At 46.6% G+C, this 22,268-nt stretch overlaps 1 protein-coding gene across 2 annotated transcripts; it reads left to right on the forward strand.

Moving 5' to 3' along the window:
* Positions 1-373: 373 nt before the first annotated feature.
* On the forward strand, positions 374-22,148 carry LOC118123450 (neurabin-2). 2 transcript variants are annotated; one of them, XM_035180842.2, is made up of 15 exons: positions 374-517; positions 3,935-4,339; positions 4,657-4,865; positions 4,955-5,353; positions 5,497-6,201; positions 12,803-12,935; positions 13,402-13,522; positions 14,458-14,562; positions 14,856-14,991; positions 15,518-15,661; positions 15,881-15,934; positions 16,093-16,224; positions 16,437-16,534; positions 16,642-16,738; positions 17,206-22,148. In XM_035180842.2, exons 2-15 carry the CDS (start codon positions 4,021-4,023, stop codon positions 17,260-17,262), a joined length of 2,709 nt encoding a protein of 902 aa, XP_035036733.1. In that variant the 5' UTR covers positions 374-517; positions 3,935-4,020; the 3' UTR covers positions 17,263-22,148. The 2 variants fall into 2 exon arrangements, with proteins under 2 accessions (XP_035036733.1, XP_035036735.1); XM_035180844.2 differs by having other exon boundaries at positions 4,955-5,221.
* Positions 22,149-22,268: the final 120 nt, after the last annotated feature.

A 22,268-nucleotide genomic window follows, 5' to 3' on the forward strand; every position in this document is an offset into this window, starting at 1 on the left:
ACGAAGCTTCGGGTCCCTTTGCGACAAGCTAACAGGCAGGTTCAGAACGAGCGCTGCACTAGTGTACGAAGAAGATAACAGCAGTGAATCAGTCAAACTTATATTTAAACAACATGTAATAAAGCAAATTAGATTCTTGACTGTAAAATCTTCAGTGCAGATAAACCAGGAAGGATGAACACAAAGTTTTCTAACTTCACTCTGAACCACAGACTGTTTATAAAGAGCTGAAAACAATAAGAAGTGACAGAAGAGGAGAAGAGGAGGAAGAGAGGAGGAGAGGAGGGATGGAGGGAGGAGCAGAAGAGGTGGAGGAGAGGAACAGGAGGAGGAGGAGGAGGAGAGGAACAGGAGGAGGTGGAGGAGAGGAAGAGGGAGGGATGAGAGCCGATGAGGGAGGAGCAGAGTCTCAGTGTGTGTTCTCCCTCTGGAGGAGGAATCAGCAGCTGCAGGACAATGGAGCGTCTCCACCTCGGATCCTAACGGACACCGGACTGTTTCCAACCCGCGACACAAGGTAGGAGTGACGGGCAGAGGCCGCACTGAGCCCCGGCTCCTCTCCGGCTCCTCCCCGGCTCCCCTCGGCTTTCTCCGGCTCCTCTCGTTAAATGTGTCCGTGTGTGTGTGAGGCTCCAGGAAGCGACGCGGCGCGGCAGCAGCAGCAGCGGGGCCTGGCGAACCATCCGCCGGCCTGCGGGTCCCGAACCTGCCGGTGACACGGTCCAGCACGGGCCGCTCCGGCGGGTCGCTGTTAGCGGCAGTTTGCGCTGGATGTGACCGACACGATCCACCGGAGCCGGGACAAAACACCCGATAACCGCCCGCTCGTCTCCGGAAAGAACCCCACGCAGAACCCCATTGTAAATCCGGCTGGTTTAGATTCCCGTGCTTCCCCGCAGAAGTAAACACGTCCAAGGCCGGAAATGCATAGCGATTCGCATTCCTCTGGGTCTTTTGTATAAATCGGCTCATTAATTATTAATCAGGCTTCGCTTCATTCAAATTAAAATCCAATAATCCCTGCGAGCACAGCGCTCAGCTCAAGTGTATTGTGACGTTGGGCTAATGACGGGACAACACGCGAACCACACCAACACATGGGCCTTTTAATGTAGTAAACAATACTTCATGTATAATATACAGCGCCGAATGATTCACCACAACACATTGATTCACAATAGGTGATAAATGTGATGTTATTCTTGAATATATACGCTAGAAAAGCATTACCCTCCAAAAAAAGGCGGTTTTTGGATGGGGGTTCGGAGAAGGCAGCATATGGAGGATATGCCAACAAAGCCTCTCTCTCGCCAGCAGCAGCAGCAGCAGCCTCAGTGTGTGTGTGTGTGTGTGTGTGTGTGGACCTTTGCACGAGGCCCGGCCAGCAGCGTGCACAGATGCAGGGATTGTGCATGTGAACAGATGCAGTCGTTGTTATAATGTCCTCTCTGTGGAGCAGTGACGCAGGAGATGCTGCAGCCATGAGGGATTATTATCACTCAGCATATGAACACAGTGCATGTGGAGCTGTGGCTGCAGCGGGTCACGTGCTGACCACACACACACACACACACACACACACACACACACACACACACACACATACGTGATTGGTTGCACATAAGTCCTCGGGGTGACATGTATGATGAGGGTCATGTCACGCATCCTCACACGTCATGTAAATGCACGGACTAGTTTCTCAGCATCCTTCTGACACAGGATGTTTCCAGTGATGTTGTGCAGGTGGAGGAAAGCTGCTCTACACACTTGTTTATCAGATCAAACTTTATTGATCCACACACCAGGTTGTTACAGCAGCAGGCAGCTCAGCATGAGGGAGATGTAAAATGCTGAGTATGTACATTATATACACTTTCACTGTGGTGGTTTGTATAGAAATGTTGTAAAGTAAAGTGCAGTGTGCACAGGATGAGTGCACGAGCAACCGTTTGTACATAAACACAAAGATATTTCCTGTAAGAAATAGTGTAAATAGGTAAAAGTAGAGAATGACATGACCAGTGCAGAGTTGTAGAGTCTGGAGCTTTGTGTGTCTCAGATGAAATGTCCTGGTCACACATGAGTATCTGCTCAGTCGGTGTTTCTCTGAGGTGTTTGGGGCAAAGTACTATGAGCTCAGTTTGGTTTTAAGAAGTACTAGAAGTTTTTTTTGTGGATACTGTGTAATGCAAACTCGTTTTCAGTTCCTCATAACTACCATGACTCCGAGCCAAACACGTATCTTGATGTTAAAGATAAGACAACGACACAAGTGCTTGAGGTGAGGATGAAGATGATTGGTGCAGTTGTGCGGTGATGTTTTTATTTCAGATTGTTGTGTGTCTGTGTGTGTGTGTGTGTGTGTGTGTGTGTGTGTGTGTGTGTGTGTGAGAGATTCTTTAGGCGTCTGTTCCCATGATCATTGTGTGATGATCCACTATTTGGCAAGAGAGTGTCACAAGACGTACAGCGGCTGCAGTGTGTGTGTGTGTGTGTGTCTGTGTTTGTGCGTCTGTCCTCCCGTGGTCAGCGGTGCCATCTGGAGTCAGCGTGGGGGCCAGGCAGGAACTGGTTCGACCTTTCCTACGTTACCCAGGATGCCTTTCAGCATGGGCTGTTTTAATTCTTCAGCTTTTTATTTTAGGATTCAGTTCAACACCCAGTGTGTTGACGTTGCCATGGAAGTAATGAACGTATGTTACCAGATAAACACAAACATGATCCGACTTGTTTTATCCACTTTCAGCTCAGATGCATATTTGTAGCTATGACACTGACACCAGCGGAGTTTCATCCGTCTTGTTGGAGCAGGTTTTTAGAAAGTCAGAGACTTGAAACAATAAAAGTCTTTTTGACTGTTTTCTGACAGATTGTCTCAAAAACTTTGTTAAAAATTGACCTAAATTTGTTGAGAAACTTAACCAGACTTGATTCTTTTGATACTTCAGACAGGGAACATCTACAAAAGACTTTGAGTTGCATTGTGGGAAATGTAGGATCCAGTGTTTTCAGAGTTTATCCAACATTAGGGAAACTATCTCAGCTGCTGTTTGAATTTGAACCTTGTTGACAAAGCCCCTTTTCTATTGGTTAAAAACCCCACTAACATCTGGCTTTTGTCTGCGATGCGAATGGATTCAATCGCCTTTTTTTTAGCGGATTTACCCGCGTTAGAAAAACCTGCGTTTATCCGTTAGTTTTGGTGTAAAAGATTTTATAAAACTGTGTCAAATCACAACAGTTTTATGGTGTATAACATGGTCCATGTTGAAGTGAAGGTGGAACATCCTCGCTCCACTCGATCGTCCCGATGCAGGATGTGTATTGACACTGTCTGTTTGGGGCAATGTTGTGTTGCGCAGCTTCTGATTGTTCCAGTTGATAAGGACCAACCGCAGCATTAATTAATGACGACATCGTGCAGTGCAGGGCAGTGGAGAATCTGACTTTAGTATTTGTCTTAGTTAGACTCTAAGGAACCAACGTATTCCGACTGTGTTTGTGTCGACGAGTGTTGAGCTACATGTTGTATAATTGTGTTAATGTAAGTTGAACGACAGCAGGAATCTTCACACCTCAGCTGTGAATTCTCACAGGAATGCCACAGTCTGCTGGAGGCTGTGTCCGCCTCTGTCTCATTTGATGAAGTAATCTGAGTTGCAAAACCATTTATTTTCATATATCCTTTAAAGTAGTTGGATCATTGTTTCATCTGTTGCTCTTTTGTTCAGCCAACAATCCAAATCACTCCAAACAAAAATCACGTGGTGACGTTTGACGTGTCGAGACTTCATATTGTTGTTTCTATGTTCACAGAATGTTCATGATTGAAGCTTGAAGCCCGTCTCTTTGGTCCAGGACCTCCTCCTGAGGACCTGATTGATTAGTTATCATAGAAAATGATCTAAACGATTGATCTGTGTCTGTGATTCAGGAGGTGACCGTCAAACAGCTCCAGGATGCTGTCTTCCTCGTCCCTGCTGACCTGCCGTTCATCAGGGGGCTTCTGATTTACCAAACATGATGAAGACTGAGCGCCCGTCGGCCACGGGGGGCAACGGGGCGTCCGGTGGGAGCAGCGGGGGAAGCGGGAGCTCAAACCTGCGGAGTCCCTCACCCCATCGCAACGCCTACGAGGCGGGGCTGGCGGCTCTGAAGAAGGCCACCGACCACCTCAACAATGCCGCCAACGGGGGCTCTGACCCGGCCTCAAAGCCCGCCCCCTTGCCTCGCCCGACCGGGAGAGGCCGGAGATATGGATCCAACGTTCACCGCATCAAGAACATGTTCATGCAGATGCAGTCGCCTGGTGACGAGGAGGAAGGAGCCAAAATGATCGGTACGGAGCTTTGAAAACAAACCGTGTCAGGAGGAGTAGAACCTGAAGAATATGGAGATGATCAGTAACTATTTGCTTGAACCTGTACCAACTTAGTTTCACTGTTTAAAACGTCCCATGTATGGGCACTTTCAGTTTGAGAGCAGGACGTATTGATTTCACGTTCAGATTTAGTGATGCTCTCATTCAAAACTCTGCACTCATACATCCTGCTTGTGCTCAGATTTCCTGCTCTCCGGCTTCAGCTCTTCTCACCTTGATCTGTACAGTGTCAGCACAAGTGTTAGAAACAACCATTTTGTCCCCTGTCCTCTCAGGTATAGACCAGACGGTGAAGCTGTCGCTGCCACGCGCCTCCAGCCTCAACGAGAACGTGGACCACAGCGCCCTGCTCAAACTCGGAGGCACGGTCTCGGAGAAGGTCAACCGGTTTGACCATAAACCAGGTGGGGAAGGCGAGAGCTCCTCCGTGGGTTTCACCAAACTGCAGGAGACCAGGAGGATCTTTGAGCAGCGGACTCTACAGGTCAGAATGGGTCTATGTTTGTTGTGTAAATGTTTGTGTACTTACTTGTCGGCAAGAAATCAAAACCTGAGTCTTTGTGTTTCCTCCAGGAGAAGCAAGCGGCCACGAACCGGATCTTGCTGAAGAAGGAGCGGGCTTCGGGCTTCCAGGGCAGCCGTCTAGATGTCGTGGCTCGCTTTAACGGCTCCACTGAGGCTCTGGACCGACTTGACGACCCGCCACCTTCCGCTCCACCTCCTACTCCGCCTCCACCTCCCACTCCACCTCCTACTCCACCTCCTACTCCCGCTCCACCTCCATCTAGTATTCCTGCCCCTGCAGCCTCAGTCGGGCCCGGTGACGCCGTCAGCCCCACCGTAAGCCAGCTCAGTGCCGTGTTCGAGAAGGTCGAGCCGCCAAGCAATCCCACCCCCCCCCAGCGTCGGTCAGCACCTGCCCTGGCACCAAAGCCCAAACCTCCAGCAAGAGGAGAGGCTGTCGGCAGGAAGGTGGGGGGGGATGTGTTTAACTTAAAAAAAATGCAGGAAATCAGAAAAGGAAGTTGTTAATTTGCATAAATCAAAGGCTGTGAGCTGATTTTCTCTCTCTCTCTCTCTCTCTCTCTCTCTCTCTCTCTCTCTCTCTCTCTCAGGTAAAGTCGTTGCCCCCTGGAAAGGAGGCCCCCGAGGAGAGGGCAGGAGACGCAGAGCGATCGGAAGGGGCAGGTTCAGAAGGAGTGGTGACCAGCGAGGAGAAGGATGGGTCCAGACAGTCAGGAGACCAGCTCTCCAGCTCCTCCACGTCCTCCTCGTCCTCAGCGGCTGTCGCATCCTCCTCCTCTTCCTCCTCAGAGGCCAAACCAGGCGTGGAGGCGCAGCCAGCAGGGACTGAAGCCAGGGGCTCAAGTACGGCGGCTGCTCCAGACCGGGAGCCTCAAGCTGACGATCTGGACGGGCCCGGCGAGGGGTCCGAGGCCGGAGCCAGGCTGGTGCAGGCGGAGGTTCACGCCTCATTGGAAAATGGAGAAAAAGAGCCTCCAGGTTCTTCTCCCTCCTCGAAGGAGCAAGGAGCGGACTTTGAGAGGAGGGGTGAGGAAGAGGAGGAGGAGGAAGAGGAGGAGAACGACGATGATGGCTCGAGGAAGGAGGATTACTCGGAGGGGGATCTGGTGGATATCAGTGCGTACAGCGGACTTGGGGAGGAGGACTCTGGGGGGAGCCAACTGGACGATGAGGACGAGGAAGATGAGGAGCCGTATCAGCCGGAGACCAGTTGTTCTGAGATCGCAGGCCTCCCCGAGGAAGAGGAGCCGGCTCCATCCAATAGGAAGATTCAATTTAGCATTGAGCCAATCAAGGTGAGTGAGTTTATGTTGATGTCCTTATTCTTCTCATCATAATCTGTAGCAGTGGTCACAACTATAAACATTATTACAGAGGAGGCGCACACACACACACCACCACACACACACACACACACACACACACACACACACACACACACACACACACACAGTAAACAACACATGGACGGATTCTCAGCAAACATTTGGAGTAAAAAACACATTGTCCAAGGTATTTCTGCAAATAATAGAGGATCTAAAGCTTATTGATCAGGAAGTGATTTCCCATCGTAAGTTTCCTCATGAGGCCACAAAGAAAATTACATCGTGCATATTTCTACAATGCATTTCCTGAGATATCATTGCTCCCTGTAGGACTGTAGACGTGACCTTAGAGACTATAGAACGCTTGTATAGAATTAGAAAAGATATAGAGTTGTTGATAAGTTTTACTGCTGCCGAGTCAAATCAGTTAATGAAGCTTTAACGATCTGTTCCTTTAGTTGTTTAACTCAAACTCAGACGCTGGTGAAGCTGTTGATGTGTTCAACTATCGACATCTGCATAGAAACTAAACTACGACAGAATAGACGGAAATGACTGAGAAGACTCGCTGACTTCCTCCTTCTTTAACATCGCACACATAGTGTTGATGGGGGTTGCTCTTCAATTTCGCCACAGTGAATCCTGCTGACTGTGTGTGTGTGTGTGTGTGTGTGTGTGTGTGTGTGTGTGTGTGTGTGTGTGTGTGTGTGTGTGTGTGTGTGTGTGTGTGTGTGTGTGTGTGTGTGTGTGTGTGTGTGTGTGTGTTTAGCAGAAGCTCTCTTTATACTGTATGGCTCGTTTCTCCTGCACACCCCCTCACTGCAGCAGTCAGCTGGTTGAACCCAGTGGATCGTGAAACACGTCTCAACATGCAGCGATGGAACGACCGTTCAGCAGAGCGAACAGTGTAGAGCGTGATGAGAGAACCTGAGACGTCTTACAGCAGGACAGTGTGTGTGTGGACAGAGACAGTGGGGATCACACCCGTCATGTCCGCTCATGTACGTGGTGGAGCGAGGCCAGACGTGAGGTCAAAACTGAATTCTTCTCATTTTCTTGAACCTCGAAACATTTAGCCGCTGACCTCTGTAGCCACAGTGCAGCTAAAAGTGGATCTGTGGCCTGAGGCAGATCCACTGAAGGTAACTGCTGCCGAGCCAATGTCGGAGCAGCTGCACGGACGTACCACCTGATGGTGAGGTCTTATCATCAGTGTGTATGTGTGATGTGACTGCTGCTACGTTTCTGCTTCAAGTAAAGTACAGAGAAGTCAAAGTGATTGAAGTTAAAGTGAAGATAACGAATCTGTCGCTGGATGTTTGAGTCAGAATGATTCTGCTGTTTTCTGGCTGCCGCTCTAAAGTAGGATCTCACTTCCTGCTGCCGCCTCCTTCACTTCTTTATCTGCCTCATCTTCAGCGGCTCCTCTCACTGTGAGCGACGTGCAGCACACACTGAGATTCATTTTAAAGACACATTTTCTACACTGAGCCTCGGTCTCACCCAGATGCCCCGACCCACTTTCATCAGGGACCTTTCTGACGCTGCTACCAGTATCTAAATTAACCTTTTGTCAAGTCACAGAAAGAAATCAGTGGTGGCTGTGGCTCAGGAGATAGAGAGGGTCGTCCATTAACCAGAGGGTCAGAGGTTCGATCCCCGGCATCTCCAGTCTGCACTGTGTTATTCTGGGGATAATCATTGATAATCAATTACAAGTGTGTGTTGTAAGTGAGTGGTCACGTGATGTGCGTTTTCAGTCGTGTTAGCAGTTGTGTGGACGGAGATCGTTTTAGTCTGAGGACGACATACTAAGGCTTTAGCCTCGATGTTGTTGCTTGAAGCAGTGATGTCATAAATTAAACAGGTCTGGACTGGAGTCACAGAGAATATACAGGTGTTTTCTCAGAGCGCCATATTTCAAGCTGTGAGGACACTAAGAATTCCTCAGAGAGGGCGAAAGCAGAAGAGTCTGAATCCTCGTGTTGGAACGGTCTTCATGCACATCACAGTGAATTCATATTTATATGGATCATGGGTTAGCTTCCAGCGCGGCGTCGTGCGGAGCGAGCGAAGCCCTGAGACCAGGAGCTTGTGTTGCATGTTCAGAGACGTGTTCTGCTGCAGGGAACAGCACGGCCGTCAACAGACTCTCTGTCCGGGCATGTCTGGGGCTCAGTGTCAAAACTGGTTGCTAATTGTTGCTTTAACGTCACGAGTCCCTTCTTCACGCAGACGTTAGCCAGGAGAGCTCCGACCTCCGGCCTCGACAACACGTCTTCATACCAGGCGCCCTGAAGCTGCTGAGGAGCTGACATGACGCTTCTGGACGAACACGGAGAAATGATCATGGATTGATCACAGGCTGTAGAGAACCTGATGCTCCGTCCTGCATCTGTCTTCAGCTCACACACACTCAGTTGTGTAGTACAAGTGTACCTCTGTCAGGTGGTTGGAATGTGGCAGGGTGTGTTTGTTTTCCTTGGGGGGGAAAAGAACACACACACAAACACACACACACACACACTTGGGAGTCACAAGAATCACAGAGCAGACCTTTGTTGGGATGGAACCCCCCCTGGTGTGTGTATTTATGTGATGCACCTGATCCAGACTGGAGAGTTTAAAGGAAACTCACCTGATTTCACACGACAAACACTGCATCCGTCCTACTTCGATGTTTTCAAACAATCTCCAGCCACTCGAGTGTTTTGGCTCCGTATCGGTTTTAATCTTGTTCATATTCACATGAACCTGTAAACACATCACATGACCACTCACAGACACGTGTGCGCCGGTGTAAACAGGAAGTACTCAACTGTCAGTTGCAGAATGAGCCGGGCTACAGACCAGAAGCAACAATGGTGAAAAGTAATAGCAGGGATTTGCAGAATTTAACTGAACAGCAGCTGTGAGCAAAGACAACAGACATCACAGACGCCTCTAATGCTCCGGAGTAGTGTGGACACCGAGCGAATGCCAAGCAGAGTTCAGGCGATTTCCACAGAAACATGGAAGTAGCCTTTGTGACTAATTGAACCCAGTTACCTGAACACGTGTGGATTTCTACGACAGTTGAATCCGGTCAGTAACCAGACATCGAGCCGTGAGAATCTTTCCTCTGCTGCTCCCTCAGCTCGGCCAAATTATAACCCAGAAGATCGCCAACGCCCGAAGACGTCTCCAGCAGATATATGATCCAATATATATGTTCTTGTCTGTCGGAACTTATTTTAACCTGCTTTAGTCCTGAGTCCTGCCTGTTAGTGTGAATCATAGTGAATCTCAGCTCCTGAGTCCCAGGGCCTCACTGGGTCATCACCTCGACAGACGGGCCGTGTGTCACTAAAACCTTCCTGCAGGTCGTGTGCACTTCAAGCCACAGTTACAGACGGTTGCATGGACACTGTGTCGGACTCCAAACTCCAGAAATACAGAGCATAGAGAAGCTGGACAACGTGCAGGCAAACATCTGTGCACGTCCAACAATGAGCCTCATGCAACAACATGTTCCTATTCTTCTCCTAAAGTTTCCTACAGTGAGTTTGTACGAACATGACACAACAAACACCTCTGGTTTCAGTAAAGTGTGTAACTGTACAAGATGCTCCACTGGACCTGGTGACATTTAGCAGGTGCATGAATACATGTAGAATTATATTATAATTTAAATTGCAGAAGTTAAACAGTATATAATGAATAATGTTAATTTATATATCTATTTGTAATTGCTTCAAATTTATGAAATATACAATCCGACAGTAAAACTCCAAACCAGGAAATTGAACGTGGTGGTGAATGAGTTCTACTAAATCAACAATGGTTGTGTGAGTGTCTATTGGCTGAAATCATCAAAGTAGCTTTGTGTTATCAAAAGTTCAAAACTCAAAGTTGTATCTAACAATAAAAACTAGAAACGACTGCATCCGTCAGCGTGATGATCTGAGTTCTGTTCGACGCGTGTGATTGGTTGTGATTCACTGAGTTCTGTTCGATGCGTGTGATTGGTTGTGATTCACTGAGTTCTGTTCGACGCGTGTGATTGGTTGTGATTCACTGAGTTCTGTTCGACGCGTGTGATTGGTTGTGATTCACTGAGGCCTCCAGTAGAGACACAACCTGCAGGAACAAACACACAAGCAGGAGTTCAGAGCGGCAGCTCAGCTTCTGCTGCTGGAGGCTCCGCTGCCGCCTGCAGGACTGGGGCCTGGCTTCCCTCCAGCTGGCCCCTGATTGGCCAGATTATGCAGTGGCTGTCAATTTTAGGAGGCAGCATCAAGTCCAAGCCCATGAGGGTTATTGTGCCTTGTGTTTGGATCCAGTCCACTCGGGCGTCCTGGTTAGAGTGGGGGTGTGAGTCATTAAAGCCCCTGTCCTGCTCATGTGAGTCAACAAACAGTTATTTATTCTATTCATGTTATATATGCTGCACGGAGCCTTTAGGGAAAGAGTCACGCTCAGTGTGAAAAGATCAGTCCTCAGCTGCTCAAGTGATTTCTTCATTTTCCTTAGGGACTAAAAACATTTAATGAAAACCACTTTACACTCAAATCAATTTATTCATTTAAATCGTGTCTCAAAATAACTTTTATTTCCTGGTTTTAGATTTTCATGTTTTTTCTGGTGGTCTGTGTCAGGCTGTGGGGGGGGGGGTTAAGGGACAGTCTGTTTCAAACTCGCACTGATTCGTTCTAGAGCGTCACATGAGCCCAGCTGCCCCCGCCAAAATAAAATGCACATTATTGTTGCAATAAAAGTGGAAAACCTTGTGACTGAAGTGATGAACGGCTGCGTTTCTCTTCCCTGTAAACTCGACACCTTCAAACTTGCTGACCCTGGCTTTCAATAACCGGTCAGCGTTTATTTCATATCCATTATGATGGAGTTATTTTCTATAATGAAGAACTTTACTGCACCCACACAAAGAAGTGCTCTTGACATTTGACCTCCTTTAACATGAACAAATCTCATTTGTCTGTTTGAATTAAGGGGCGGCACGGTGGTGCAGTGATTATCACTCGCACCTCACCGCAAGAAGGTTCCTGGTTTGAATCCCGCCTCTTTTCTGTAACTTACTGCTGCACCGACCGACTGAACAAGACCCAGCAGCAAGTTAAACACACAGTTAAACACATTTCTAGATTAAATCTGAACAAATAAATCATGGAAAAAATATGCTTCATCTAACTTTACAAATGACCTGAGAATAATTATGATTCATTGTTATTTTTAAATGTAAATAACAGGAACAGCTAATAAGTAAGTCAGTGAACTTTCATTGGTGCCGATGCAACGAATGAAACACACACACACACACACACACACAGCTCAGACTGTGACACACACACACACACTTTAAAGTTTCTCAACAGGAAGGAAATATGACAACAGGAAGGAGTTTAACAATCACTCCCCCGACCCTGTTTGTGTGTCTGTGTGTGTCTGTGTGTGCCTGTAACTTTGAGGGGAATATAAATAATACTTTAACAAGCACCTCCTACACATTACAGCCTCTGGCTCTGTCTGTATATCTGTCACACACACACACACACACACACAGACACACATGCTATCACGTATTAGCATATCTGCCAGACAGGGACTGAGCGAGAGAGCAAATCGGTTCCCGTGCCAAAGTCACACTGGGCAAGCCTGTGGTTGTCAAGGAAACGGGTCATGTGATCACAGAGATGGTCAGCGGGGCGACAGAGGCAGCTGACCTTCTAGAGCGGGGGGGGGAGGGGCCAGATCGAGAGCAGGAGAAAGGATGGAAGGAAGGAAGGAAGGAAGTGTCCTTAGTGAATGTGTCTCATAAGAGCGACAGGAACATGTTGTATTTATATACTGCCCCTACGTTTCATGTTTATGTAACATGCATAGAGCTGTGGCTCAGGGGGTAAAGAGGGTCGTCCACCAACCTGAGGGTTCAATCCGCGGCTCCTCCAGTCTGAATTCTGAGGTGCAGGCAAGATGCTGAACGCCCAAATTGCCCCTGACAGCTGTGCAGATGTTGTGTGACAGAAAGCGTGCTGCATGTAAAGGCTCGGTATGAACGTGCGTGTTCACGAGTGCACGTGACTTGTACTCAGTCCATTTACGACCTTATGTTCCTTCTCTCTGATGGTGCAGATCAGCTGATGGAGGAGTTTTGAAAGTGTGGCTGTCAGAGTGGGGTTGTGGTCGTATGCAGATGTGTTGCCACGCCGACAGTGCTGGTGTTGGAGCTCCCTACACAGCTGAGGACATGTAATGATGTCAGTTTAAAAACATGGGAAGTGCGTGTAACTGTGTCGTTGTTGCTGGAACTTCAGGAAATGAGTTGTTCCTCTGCACACGATATACTGAAACAATCTTATCTGCATATAACCTGACTGTTCTCATGTTTAACCTCTATGATTTTAAATATGGAAGGAAACATATAATGTAAATATTGAATTTGTTTTCTTTGTGAGACCTTCCTGAAGGAGCTCCTCAGGGAACCGTCTGGGGCCCACTGCTCTACTGTACATAGAGAAGCAGGTCTTGGACATCCTTAAGAGCTTTGCACCTTTGACCTTTGCCCTGTCTTTAGGTTTTCACCACCTACTCCAACGAGGACTACGACCGACGTAACGATGACGTGGATCCAATGGCCGCCTCGGCCGAGTACGAGCTGGAGAAGAGAGTCGAGAAGCTGGATCTATTTCCTGTTGAGCTGGAGAAAGGTACACACACACACACACACACACACACACACACACACACACACACACACTTTAACAATCTTTGAGAGTCACTCAGTCAAGCCTCTTATGAAAACCACACACACACCCACTGACAGGGCGCTGCTCGCGGACGTCTACACTGTCTGTCTGCTCCGACTCCATAATCCCTTTATGGGATTGAATTTAGCGCGGATTAGCCTAATTAGCAGCGAGGAGGCAGTGGATTTGAACCAGCAACCATCCATGACAGCTGTTCTTAAAGCATAACAGCTATAATACTGACGAGTGTGCAGCAGCTTTGAATAAGTAATGGAGAAGTTTATTTATTGGTTTGAGCAGAGTTATATTGTGAATAAAGTACAAATTAATACGCATCAGATGTAATACGATGTTTATCTACAGTGATTCAAAACGCAGATGAATATATTAATGTTTAACATCCATGTTCTGTGTCTGTGTGTCTCAGACAGCGATGGCCTGGGCATCAGTATCATAGGAATGGGTGCAGGAGCTGACATGGGCCTGGAGAAGCTGGGGATCTTCGTCAAGACGGTGACAGAGGGCGGAGCCGCACAGAGGGACAACAGGTACAGTCTCACTGCTGTTCATACACACCGGCCTTCCTCCGGAGACACACACGGCTACACACTCCTGCTCTGTGTGTAGAAATCAATCATATCTGATTTGTACAGCCCATGTTCACAAATCACAGTTTGTCTCACCCTCTGTTCTTCACCCTCAACAAGAGTCAAACTACCAGAGAAACTTTATTAACAGTAAATAAACCTCGGAGTCACATGTGAGGATCCCTCTCCCAGGACACGAGTACAACAGATGCTGCTCGTAGCTGAACGTGTCAACACAATAACAGTGTTTACTAGATTAATGAGAAGAAACAGTTTGTACCATGATGGAAAAGGTTCAAATGTTTAAAGTATTTGTCCATAAGAAAATGTCTGATAGAGATGAAGGGAGCAGCAGTGACGGATGAATTGAGGAGTTATTGTCAGTGATGGTAGAAGATGTGAGGAGGCGTGTTACACCTGGGGGCGCGTGAAACACAAGTGCAATGAATCCTGGGATACGTTGGGCCGGGGAGGATCCACCCGCTGGATCCACCTCGGTTCCTCGAGGATCGAAGGACGCAGTGAAGGAGACTAGCAGCTTCTGATGCAGCCTCTGAAGTGAGACGCAGCTTTTAACACGTTGTAATTCGACAGTGGTTGACTTTGATCTGAAGTTCTAAAGCGTCGTCTTATCTACGCAGTGAATCTGTGAGTCGTGCTGGTCGTCCACGAACCGACAGGAGAACAACAACATGTAGATTTAGGTGGAGTTAACGTGCTCGTTCTGTTTCCTGGTGAACGAGAGCTGGATGTAGTGAATGTGTGCTCCTGCTTCCCGATGTCCTTTCCTCTGAAATCCTCAGTGATCACAGTGTGTGATTGTCATGTTCATCACCACGTGTCGGTCAGAGAAAATAACCATGTGTGTCTCCACGTGTGCGTTTTCACTGGTGAAGGATCTTGGTGAACGATCTGATCGTGGAGGTCGATGGAACCAGCCTGGTCGGCGTCACTCAGAGCTTCGCTGCCTCCGTCCTCCGCAACACCACCGGCACCGTCAGGTCTGTCACACACACTAACACGTGTATTTATATAGGTGTGGAAGCTGCCTTGTTTATTGCAGATTTGTGATTTAAATTGCATATTTTTCAGGTTTGTGTGCGGAAAAGTTCAGGTTTTTGATTGTGTGTGTTTTTTTTGTTTTCAGCTTTGCAGTTTTGATGCATTTTGAGCAAAATAACGTTATTTTTAGGTTCACGGCTGCTCTGTGTTGCGTGTGTTGAGTTATTTAACCTGCACGATGGATATCGGATGTTTTCAGGTCTGTCACCGGGGTGTGTCGGTTGTTTTCCAGGTTTGTGATTGGCCGGGAGAAGCCGGGCGAGCAGAGCGAGGTGGCCCAGCTGATCCAGCAGACTCTGGAGCAGGAGAGGTGGCAGAGAGAGATGATGGAGCAGAGATACAAACAGTACATGGACGAGGATGAAGAGGTTTGACATACACACAACACGATTCGCACAAAACTCAGTGTGTGTGTGTGTGTGTGTGTGTGAGTGTGAGTGTGTAACAAAATGTCGTCTGTATGTCACCACGTGGCCTGAAGCTTCAAACTTGGTCCAGCTTCTCCATCTTGTGGTCAGAGAGGGTAACAGACTGTGTGAGAGCGTAAACCTAAAATAGATTTGTTTATTGTAAAGAATTCTCTCACAGAATTGTCGTCGCTCTGGACGAACACGATCAGACATTTTTCGGGGGCCGTCTCTCGGCTCAGGGCCCTCGGCGGTTTATACTCGTGTGCACATGTCAGCTGAGTGTTTGGCACAAAGACAGAAACGACTGTGAGATGGAGCCTTTTCCTTGATTTCTCAGACAATAATGTTATTTCATAAGGGGCCTGTTGTCATCCTAGTTAATCTCTGCCACTCAAGAAAGCGAATACACAATGCACAAATCATTCTTATACAAACTTCAAGTGCTGCACAGATTAATTGGACTTCTTCCCTCGTCTCTCTGCAGACAGGTGAATATGCAACAGACGAGGAGGAGGAGATGAGTCCAGTGTTTCCAAACTCCATCGAGGTTTTCGACCTGGCGGAGAACCAGGACATGATGTCTCCTGAGGAAATGGACCCTGAGAAGCTGGCCCACAAATTCAAGGAGGTATATATGAGTATATATATTTTGCCAGGTCTTGTCATTAAGGAACAGATTCATAACTCGTGGCCACGACTTATTATCTTGTTCCAACGTGTCGTCATCCCCCAATCAGGCATGTTACGACGAGAGTATGAGCTCTGCTGACTTTTTAGTTCTTTTATTCATTCATTCCACTTGTAGTTGACTTCTATCTGGGATTTATCCCCCCCCCCCTGTCTACAGCTCCAGATTAAACATGCAGTAACGCAGGCGGAGATCCAGCTGCTGAAGAGGAAGGTAAGAGCATGAGCCCTCAAATATCCAGCTTCTATCGCAGAGGAGACTGTGCACGAGCATGACGTCAGTTCTTTTTGTGGCTGAACGATGACTTAACGCTCGCTCTGCCTCCCACGCACCTCCCCCTCCCTCCCACACTGACTCCCCCTCTCCTCCAGCTGGCTCACGCGGAGCAGGATAAGTTGCGTTGGCGGATGGAGCGAGCTCAGCTGGAGCAAAACATCCGGGACAGCAAAGAGAGGATGGAGAAGCTGGAGGGCTACTGGATGGAGGCTCAGTCCCTGTGCAAGGTAATTTGTTAGAGAGGGAAGGAGGTGACTCGTGAGTGGAAGCTTCATGGAAGGGGTTGGTTTGGAAAAGCACAACTAAAAAATATTTCATCTGACAAAACAGAATCATTAAGAATCTAAATAAATTGATTGTTTACTTTCACTGACTGTGTGTGTGTGTGTGTGTGTCTGTGTGTGTCTGTGTGTGTCTGTGTGTGTGTGTGTGTTTTCAGGCAGTGGATGAACACCTAAAGGAAACCCAGTCTCAGTACCAAACCCTAGAGAGGAAGTACAGCAAAGCCAAGAGACTGATCAAAGAGTACCAGCAGAAGTACGGCCGGACAAAACAATAAAGCTTTGAGAAGTGTAAATGAAACCAAAACTCAAGTGTGTGTGTCTGTGTGTGTGTGTGTGTTTGTGTGTCCGTGTGTGTTGCAGGGAGATCGAGTACCTGAAGAAGGAGACAGCTCAGCGTCGGGCAGAAGAAGAGAGCGAGGCGACGCACAAAGAAGAGACGGACAACCTGCAGGAAAAGGTCAATTTCACTCTGTGTTTTCTCTCAAGTATAAAGACCCAGTTCTTCCCATTAATCTTTATTTTATTTACATTTTGTTTAACTCTGATCTTGATCTGGTGTCTCTGTGGATCATAAAAACTGCAGTAGTCTTTTTAATAACCCAAACGCTGACTTAACTCATTTTCCCGGCCTGGTGCCTCTTCACTCTTGGCAGTGCCGTCCTCTTCCTCCTCCGTACGCTGCAGTTCCTCTGCAGGAGCTCATTTAAAACATGTTCAATACAGTTTTCTTCCACATCTATCAGATTATTGTCTTCTTGTTGTTATTATTATTATTATTAGTATTAGTATATCTCAGTCCTGGCATCACAGTGGGGAAATAAACATTCCTCATCTTATAATATCGATATTTTAACAACACAAACCAGGTTGAAAATCTGCAAAGTTCAATAAACTGACTCGTCCTCCACTTTGTTGCTGTTTCAGATTTCAGACCTGGAGACCAAAGTGGATGCTCTGAAGACGCCGCCCAAAACCTCCTAAACTGCTGCTGCTCGCTACCTCCTTCCTGTGATGGAAGAGGAGGGTCTCTGCCTTCATCCTGACCGGGACTGTATTTCATTCCAATCAACCATTTACTGCACAGACAGGGAACGACGACGGGGGGGGGGGGCGTGGAAATGAAAGGACGACAACTGTAAGAGAGGATGAGGAGGGCGACGCACGAAGAGGAAAGACGCAGCTTCTCATCTGACATCTGCCCGCAGCTTTGAGCTCAATCAGTCAGTCACCAATCCCAGAATGCACCATCAGTATTACCCACAATCCTCCTCGTGTGTCTACCTGGCAACCGGCTTGGCGATCAACACAGAAAACCACATTCAGCAGCTTGTGCTTAATTTATGGATGATGTTTTTTTTTCACGTCTCCTCATCTCACCGGGCTCCAGTTCAATTTATTTTTAAAAAAGCGCTTTTAATAAACAGGCTTGTCACAAAGTGCTTTATACAGTGGCAGAGCAGGCGAACGAGGAGAAGAGGACGGAAGGAGAAGAGGACGGAAGGAGAAAAGGACGGAAGGAGAAGAGGACGGAAGGAGAAAAGGACGGAAGGAGAAAAGGACGGAGGTCACGTGGTTGTCGTCGTGCTGCTCGTGAACCGGGCGGCTGCTTTTTATGTTCTGGGAACCGGACTGGATTCTCCTGAAGAGGACACGAGTGTTTCATAACTGCGAGGAGAAGTGACCACCTCATTTTTAAAAACTCTAATCCTGGAGCGGAGCCTCTGTCGTCGGGATGAACCACGATGAAAACTCTTAAAAAGGAAATAGCCACCACCGAGGGAACTACGGAACAAAAAAAACGGCCGATGTATTTCTGATCGGTGACAGAAACTGGGAAGCGACAGAACTCCCGCCCCGGGCTTTGTTTTTCTATTTCTCTGGGAGCGATGGAAGGAATCAGGCAGGACTGTGAACTGGTGGCGTACTGTTTGTACATATTCTATACGTGTATTTAAAAGTGTTTAAACGGCTAAAGCAATTCAGTGGGTGTGATGTTGCGTGTGAGGCGGAGCTGTGAGCGAATGAGCACGTTGCAGAAGGTTCAGTTTTCCCAGATTCAGTGCGTTTCATCTCTTCTACCCACACGAGTGGCAGACGGGGTGTGAATAGTCTTATATGTGCTTCTAGAGCTTCTGTATATTAGTTGGTGTTTATCTGTGGGTTTACATGCACTCCGACGTCCTGAGCTCCACCCTCGCCGTGGACTACGTTCCTGAGCTGGTGCAGGAAAACATCGCTTTCTCTTTTCGGGAAATCTGCTTCAGCAACCAGAAGATGTTGGGTTTGTTGTTCTGAGGCGACGTCCCGAGCTCGGGTTCCAGGGTAAACCGAGAACATTCACTGAACTCCCACATTCAGAGAACTTCTCCGAGTCGATTGTTCAAACGTTTACCGGGGCAGAGATAATCTCATTGGTTGAGTTAAACGTAAGTGGGCGGGGCCAAATGTTCCTAACCAATAGTGTTTCTGAGTCAGATATTGATCATCAGAGTTCTGATAACAATATAATTAACAGTATTCTCTTTTTCACTTTAATATGCTGCAGGAAACATAATGAAATGTCATTATGATAGAATTTGTCAATGTTGTCTACATGACCTCAAACATTAGTGTTTCTGTTTCCTTTTACTAATATTACTGATATGAATTAATACTGATATTAACTCATAATATCAACCAGGGTCAAATTACAGCCATAGAAATTATTTGTGGATATTGGACGCTTGAATTATTTTGAACCTTAAAATAAACAAATCAAGTGAAATCATGTTTTGCCATCACACCACATTCAGTCTGACAGTCAAATATTATATCATATTTTGCAGCTATAAATTTTGTGGTATTTCAATTTTAATTTTAATATTCAGACGTTGTCTTTTCACTTATTCATAAAGTTTAAATGAAGTTGAAATGCAGACGATCGGTAGCTGACGTAAATAAACTAGAATATTACTCCAATATTTGATGTAGTTACACAGGACATGTATTTATCTGTGATAATTCATCCTAATGGCCAGAAGCATTAAATTCAATTGTCATGAAAGAATAAGAAAATATTTGACACTTACAATCAGTATTTGTACATAAATGAGATAGAGAGTAGAGATTAAAGTAGATTCTGACCCTTTGTAAATGTCACATGTTTCACTGAGTTAGATGTTATTGAACCCTACATATATTTTAAATTATTGAAAAACAAAGAACAATCAACTTAAAAAAAAAAATATCTACACTAAACTTCAAATATATTTTAAGATTTAGATCAAATTTATTTTGTGCAACCACTTAATATTAAAATGTGAAAGTGTAGTAGATTCTACATCGTTCCTCACATATCGTCCAACTGTCGGTTGAAGGTCGGAGCACTGAGCCGCTGCAGCTGCATCAGAGGTTTTATCGTACACAGATTTGTCTCTGATCCGGCGAATCGGATGAATTTAAAAACCACAACAGACAGAAAGTTGTTAAAAATGCTTCAGATTGTCTCAACTCTCCAGTGGAAAAGGTGACAGATCAACGGGTCCAGTTACAGGAGGATGAAAGATGGACCATTAGGGGTCGAGTTGTGCTTCTGTGGTGACAGTAGTTTATATATTTTATCCAGTGGTTGATGAGGTTCCCAGTTGTGTGTAGATGGTAAATGATGCTCAGTCCGACAGTGTGTGTAACTTATACACAGTTCTGAACAAGCCAGTTGTGTGTTTGAGGTCTGAGGTCACATCGTGTGACGGAGCGCCGACTTTTAGAACTTCTCCAACTTTGTGCTTTTCACAGAAACAACATGATGTTTCGCAGTGCGTGTTATTTTTGTCAGCCGAGCGTGTGACCGAGTTCTACAGATGACGATGTAACTCGGTCGGTCCAAACTGAAATATCACAAGATCTATGGCCGTGAAGTTTTGTAGAAATGTTGACGGGGCACAGATGTGAATGACTCCAGTACTTTTTTGTTCATGAACATTCCAGTGGACGTCTGTTAGTATTGTTTGTTTAATGTTTTCTTGCTCAAGGAGAAACATGGTAAACTTGAAACCTGCTAATCATCATAATTTCCTGCTTTTAGCATTAATCTCAAAGAACAGAGCTGTTAACTGGCTCTCAACTCCGTTCAGGTTCAAACCTCCCCTGAAAATAATCAAATAACGTTTTAATATCCTGCAAACACAAGATAACTCCAGAATATGCTGACAGCAGGTCATGTTATTGAAATAAATTCAAATTGTGTAATTTGAAAGCTTGAAATTGTAAAAAAATCGTCAAATGCTGCGTTGACCAATCCGTCCGGCCTCCAGCCGCCTGGAGTCCTCGAGCTGCAGAGTCTGAATCGATTTCTCTGAGCGGACAGTTTGTACCAGATGTGTATCCAGGCAACAAGGAGGTTCCCGTCGTTCTTTGCATGTCTGTGTTTCCTCCAGGTTCCTCTGGCCTCCTCCCACAGTCCCACATGCAGACTGGGGTCCGGCTGAGTGGATGTTGAACCTGTCCAGGTTGTTCAGCTCCAGCTGGGGAGCTCACCTGGTCGCCTGTATACTAGGATGATAGAGGGATAGGTTTGTCTTGACGATGTTATCGTGTTTTGAAATGGACGAGGAGGAGCGACTCCGTAAAAAGCTTCATGTCTTTAAGACTGAAACCCGTAGTTTTTCTCTGTACTTGTTCAGAACTCGCAGTGTGTGTGGTGTCGTCCGGTCGGATGGAAACGAGGGTTTTCGAGAGGGAGAGAACGTTTTTAAAGGAATGAAAATCAGCCATCAGTATTTTTATTACTTCTGTTACAGTTTTATCTCTTTTAAACCAATGTGAGCTGTATAGTTGCTGTTTCATAACCAAATCAAGCGGTGGTCACTCTGGGTTTAAGATCTGAGCTCAGTGATCCCTCTGCCGCGTTATGGTGACCTTAGTTAGTTAACTTGCTGCTTTTGCCTTTTTCGAAGCCTTCGGACGCGCGCGTGTGTAGCTGTCGCTGACCGTCACAGTTGTGATCCATCGCTCATAGCTGCATAAAACACAAAATGAGGGTGTCGCGTGTTTAAGGAGCTTCCCGGTGATTACAGACAGACGACTGACAGATTGTAGCACTGCAGCAGTTCACTGCTACAGACTGAAGACAGGTCGATGCCTGTGACACGTCCCCACCTCATGTTTTAATTATTTATTAAACTCCACTCTTTCCCTTGCTTTGCATTCTGAGAGCTGTCTTTTCGAAGTGAGAGGGTTTAGTGCCTTGCTTAAGGGTTAAGGATAATGATTGTCGTGAGGAGCCTGTCCACCGGGTTCCACTGTCAGCTCCTCATTAGCCTCCTGGTCAGAAGGGCATCGAGCTGATTGGGTCTTTTCACCTGGTTGAAGCTCAGGGTGGAAGACGAACTGGACAGGACGCTCGTTCTGACCTGTGACCACTGGTGACCAGTCTCTGAACACGTCAGAGCCAGTAGAACAGACTCGTGTGACGTGTTACACAGCAACATTTAATAACCTGGAAAACTGGGAGAACGTTTCAAAATGCAGAAAATCACTAAAGGAAACATGGAATGTTTTTTTTAATGAATATTGTTTGTTAGAATTTTGCATTTGCATCATTTTATTATACTCAAATACCCAAAGTCCATCTCATTTAGGGAGTTTCAGTCTCGACCTCTTCAAACACTGATGAAACCTGACTGAGCGGCGAGCTAAACGAAGGAAAACGGCGGGAGCGGCGCCGAACGCTGCGAGCGGGACAATCTGACGCCGCGTGGGCCGAGCTTCGAGTTGGAAACAGATTCTCCGCCTGGTTTTCTTCTTTGGTTGTTGCCGCCATGTTTGTCTGAACCAATACCTGTCTGTCTGTCAGCATTAATAAAATAAACATGTTGAACAAGAGGAAACTTGATGCAAGTGTCCATTTGTTGGTCACTTCATTGGTGAGTGGGAAAATGTCCTCGACCCATTTCACATCCGTCCACCATGAAATCTGTCCAGTAGATTTTGTATAATCTTACTTCATC

This window comes from Hippoglossus stenolepis, chromosome 16 (genome assembly GCF_022539355.2).
Source record: "Hippoglossus stenolepis isolate QCI-W04-F060 chromosome 16, HSTE1.2, whole genome shotgun sequence".
NCBI lineage: Eukaryota > Metazoa > Chordata > Actinopteri > Pleuronectiformes > Pleuronectidae > Hippoglossus > Hippoglossus stenolepis.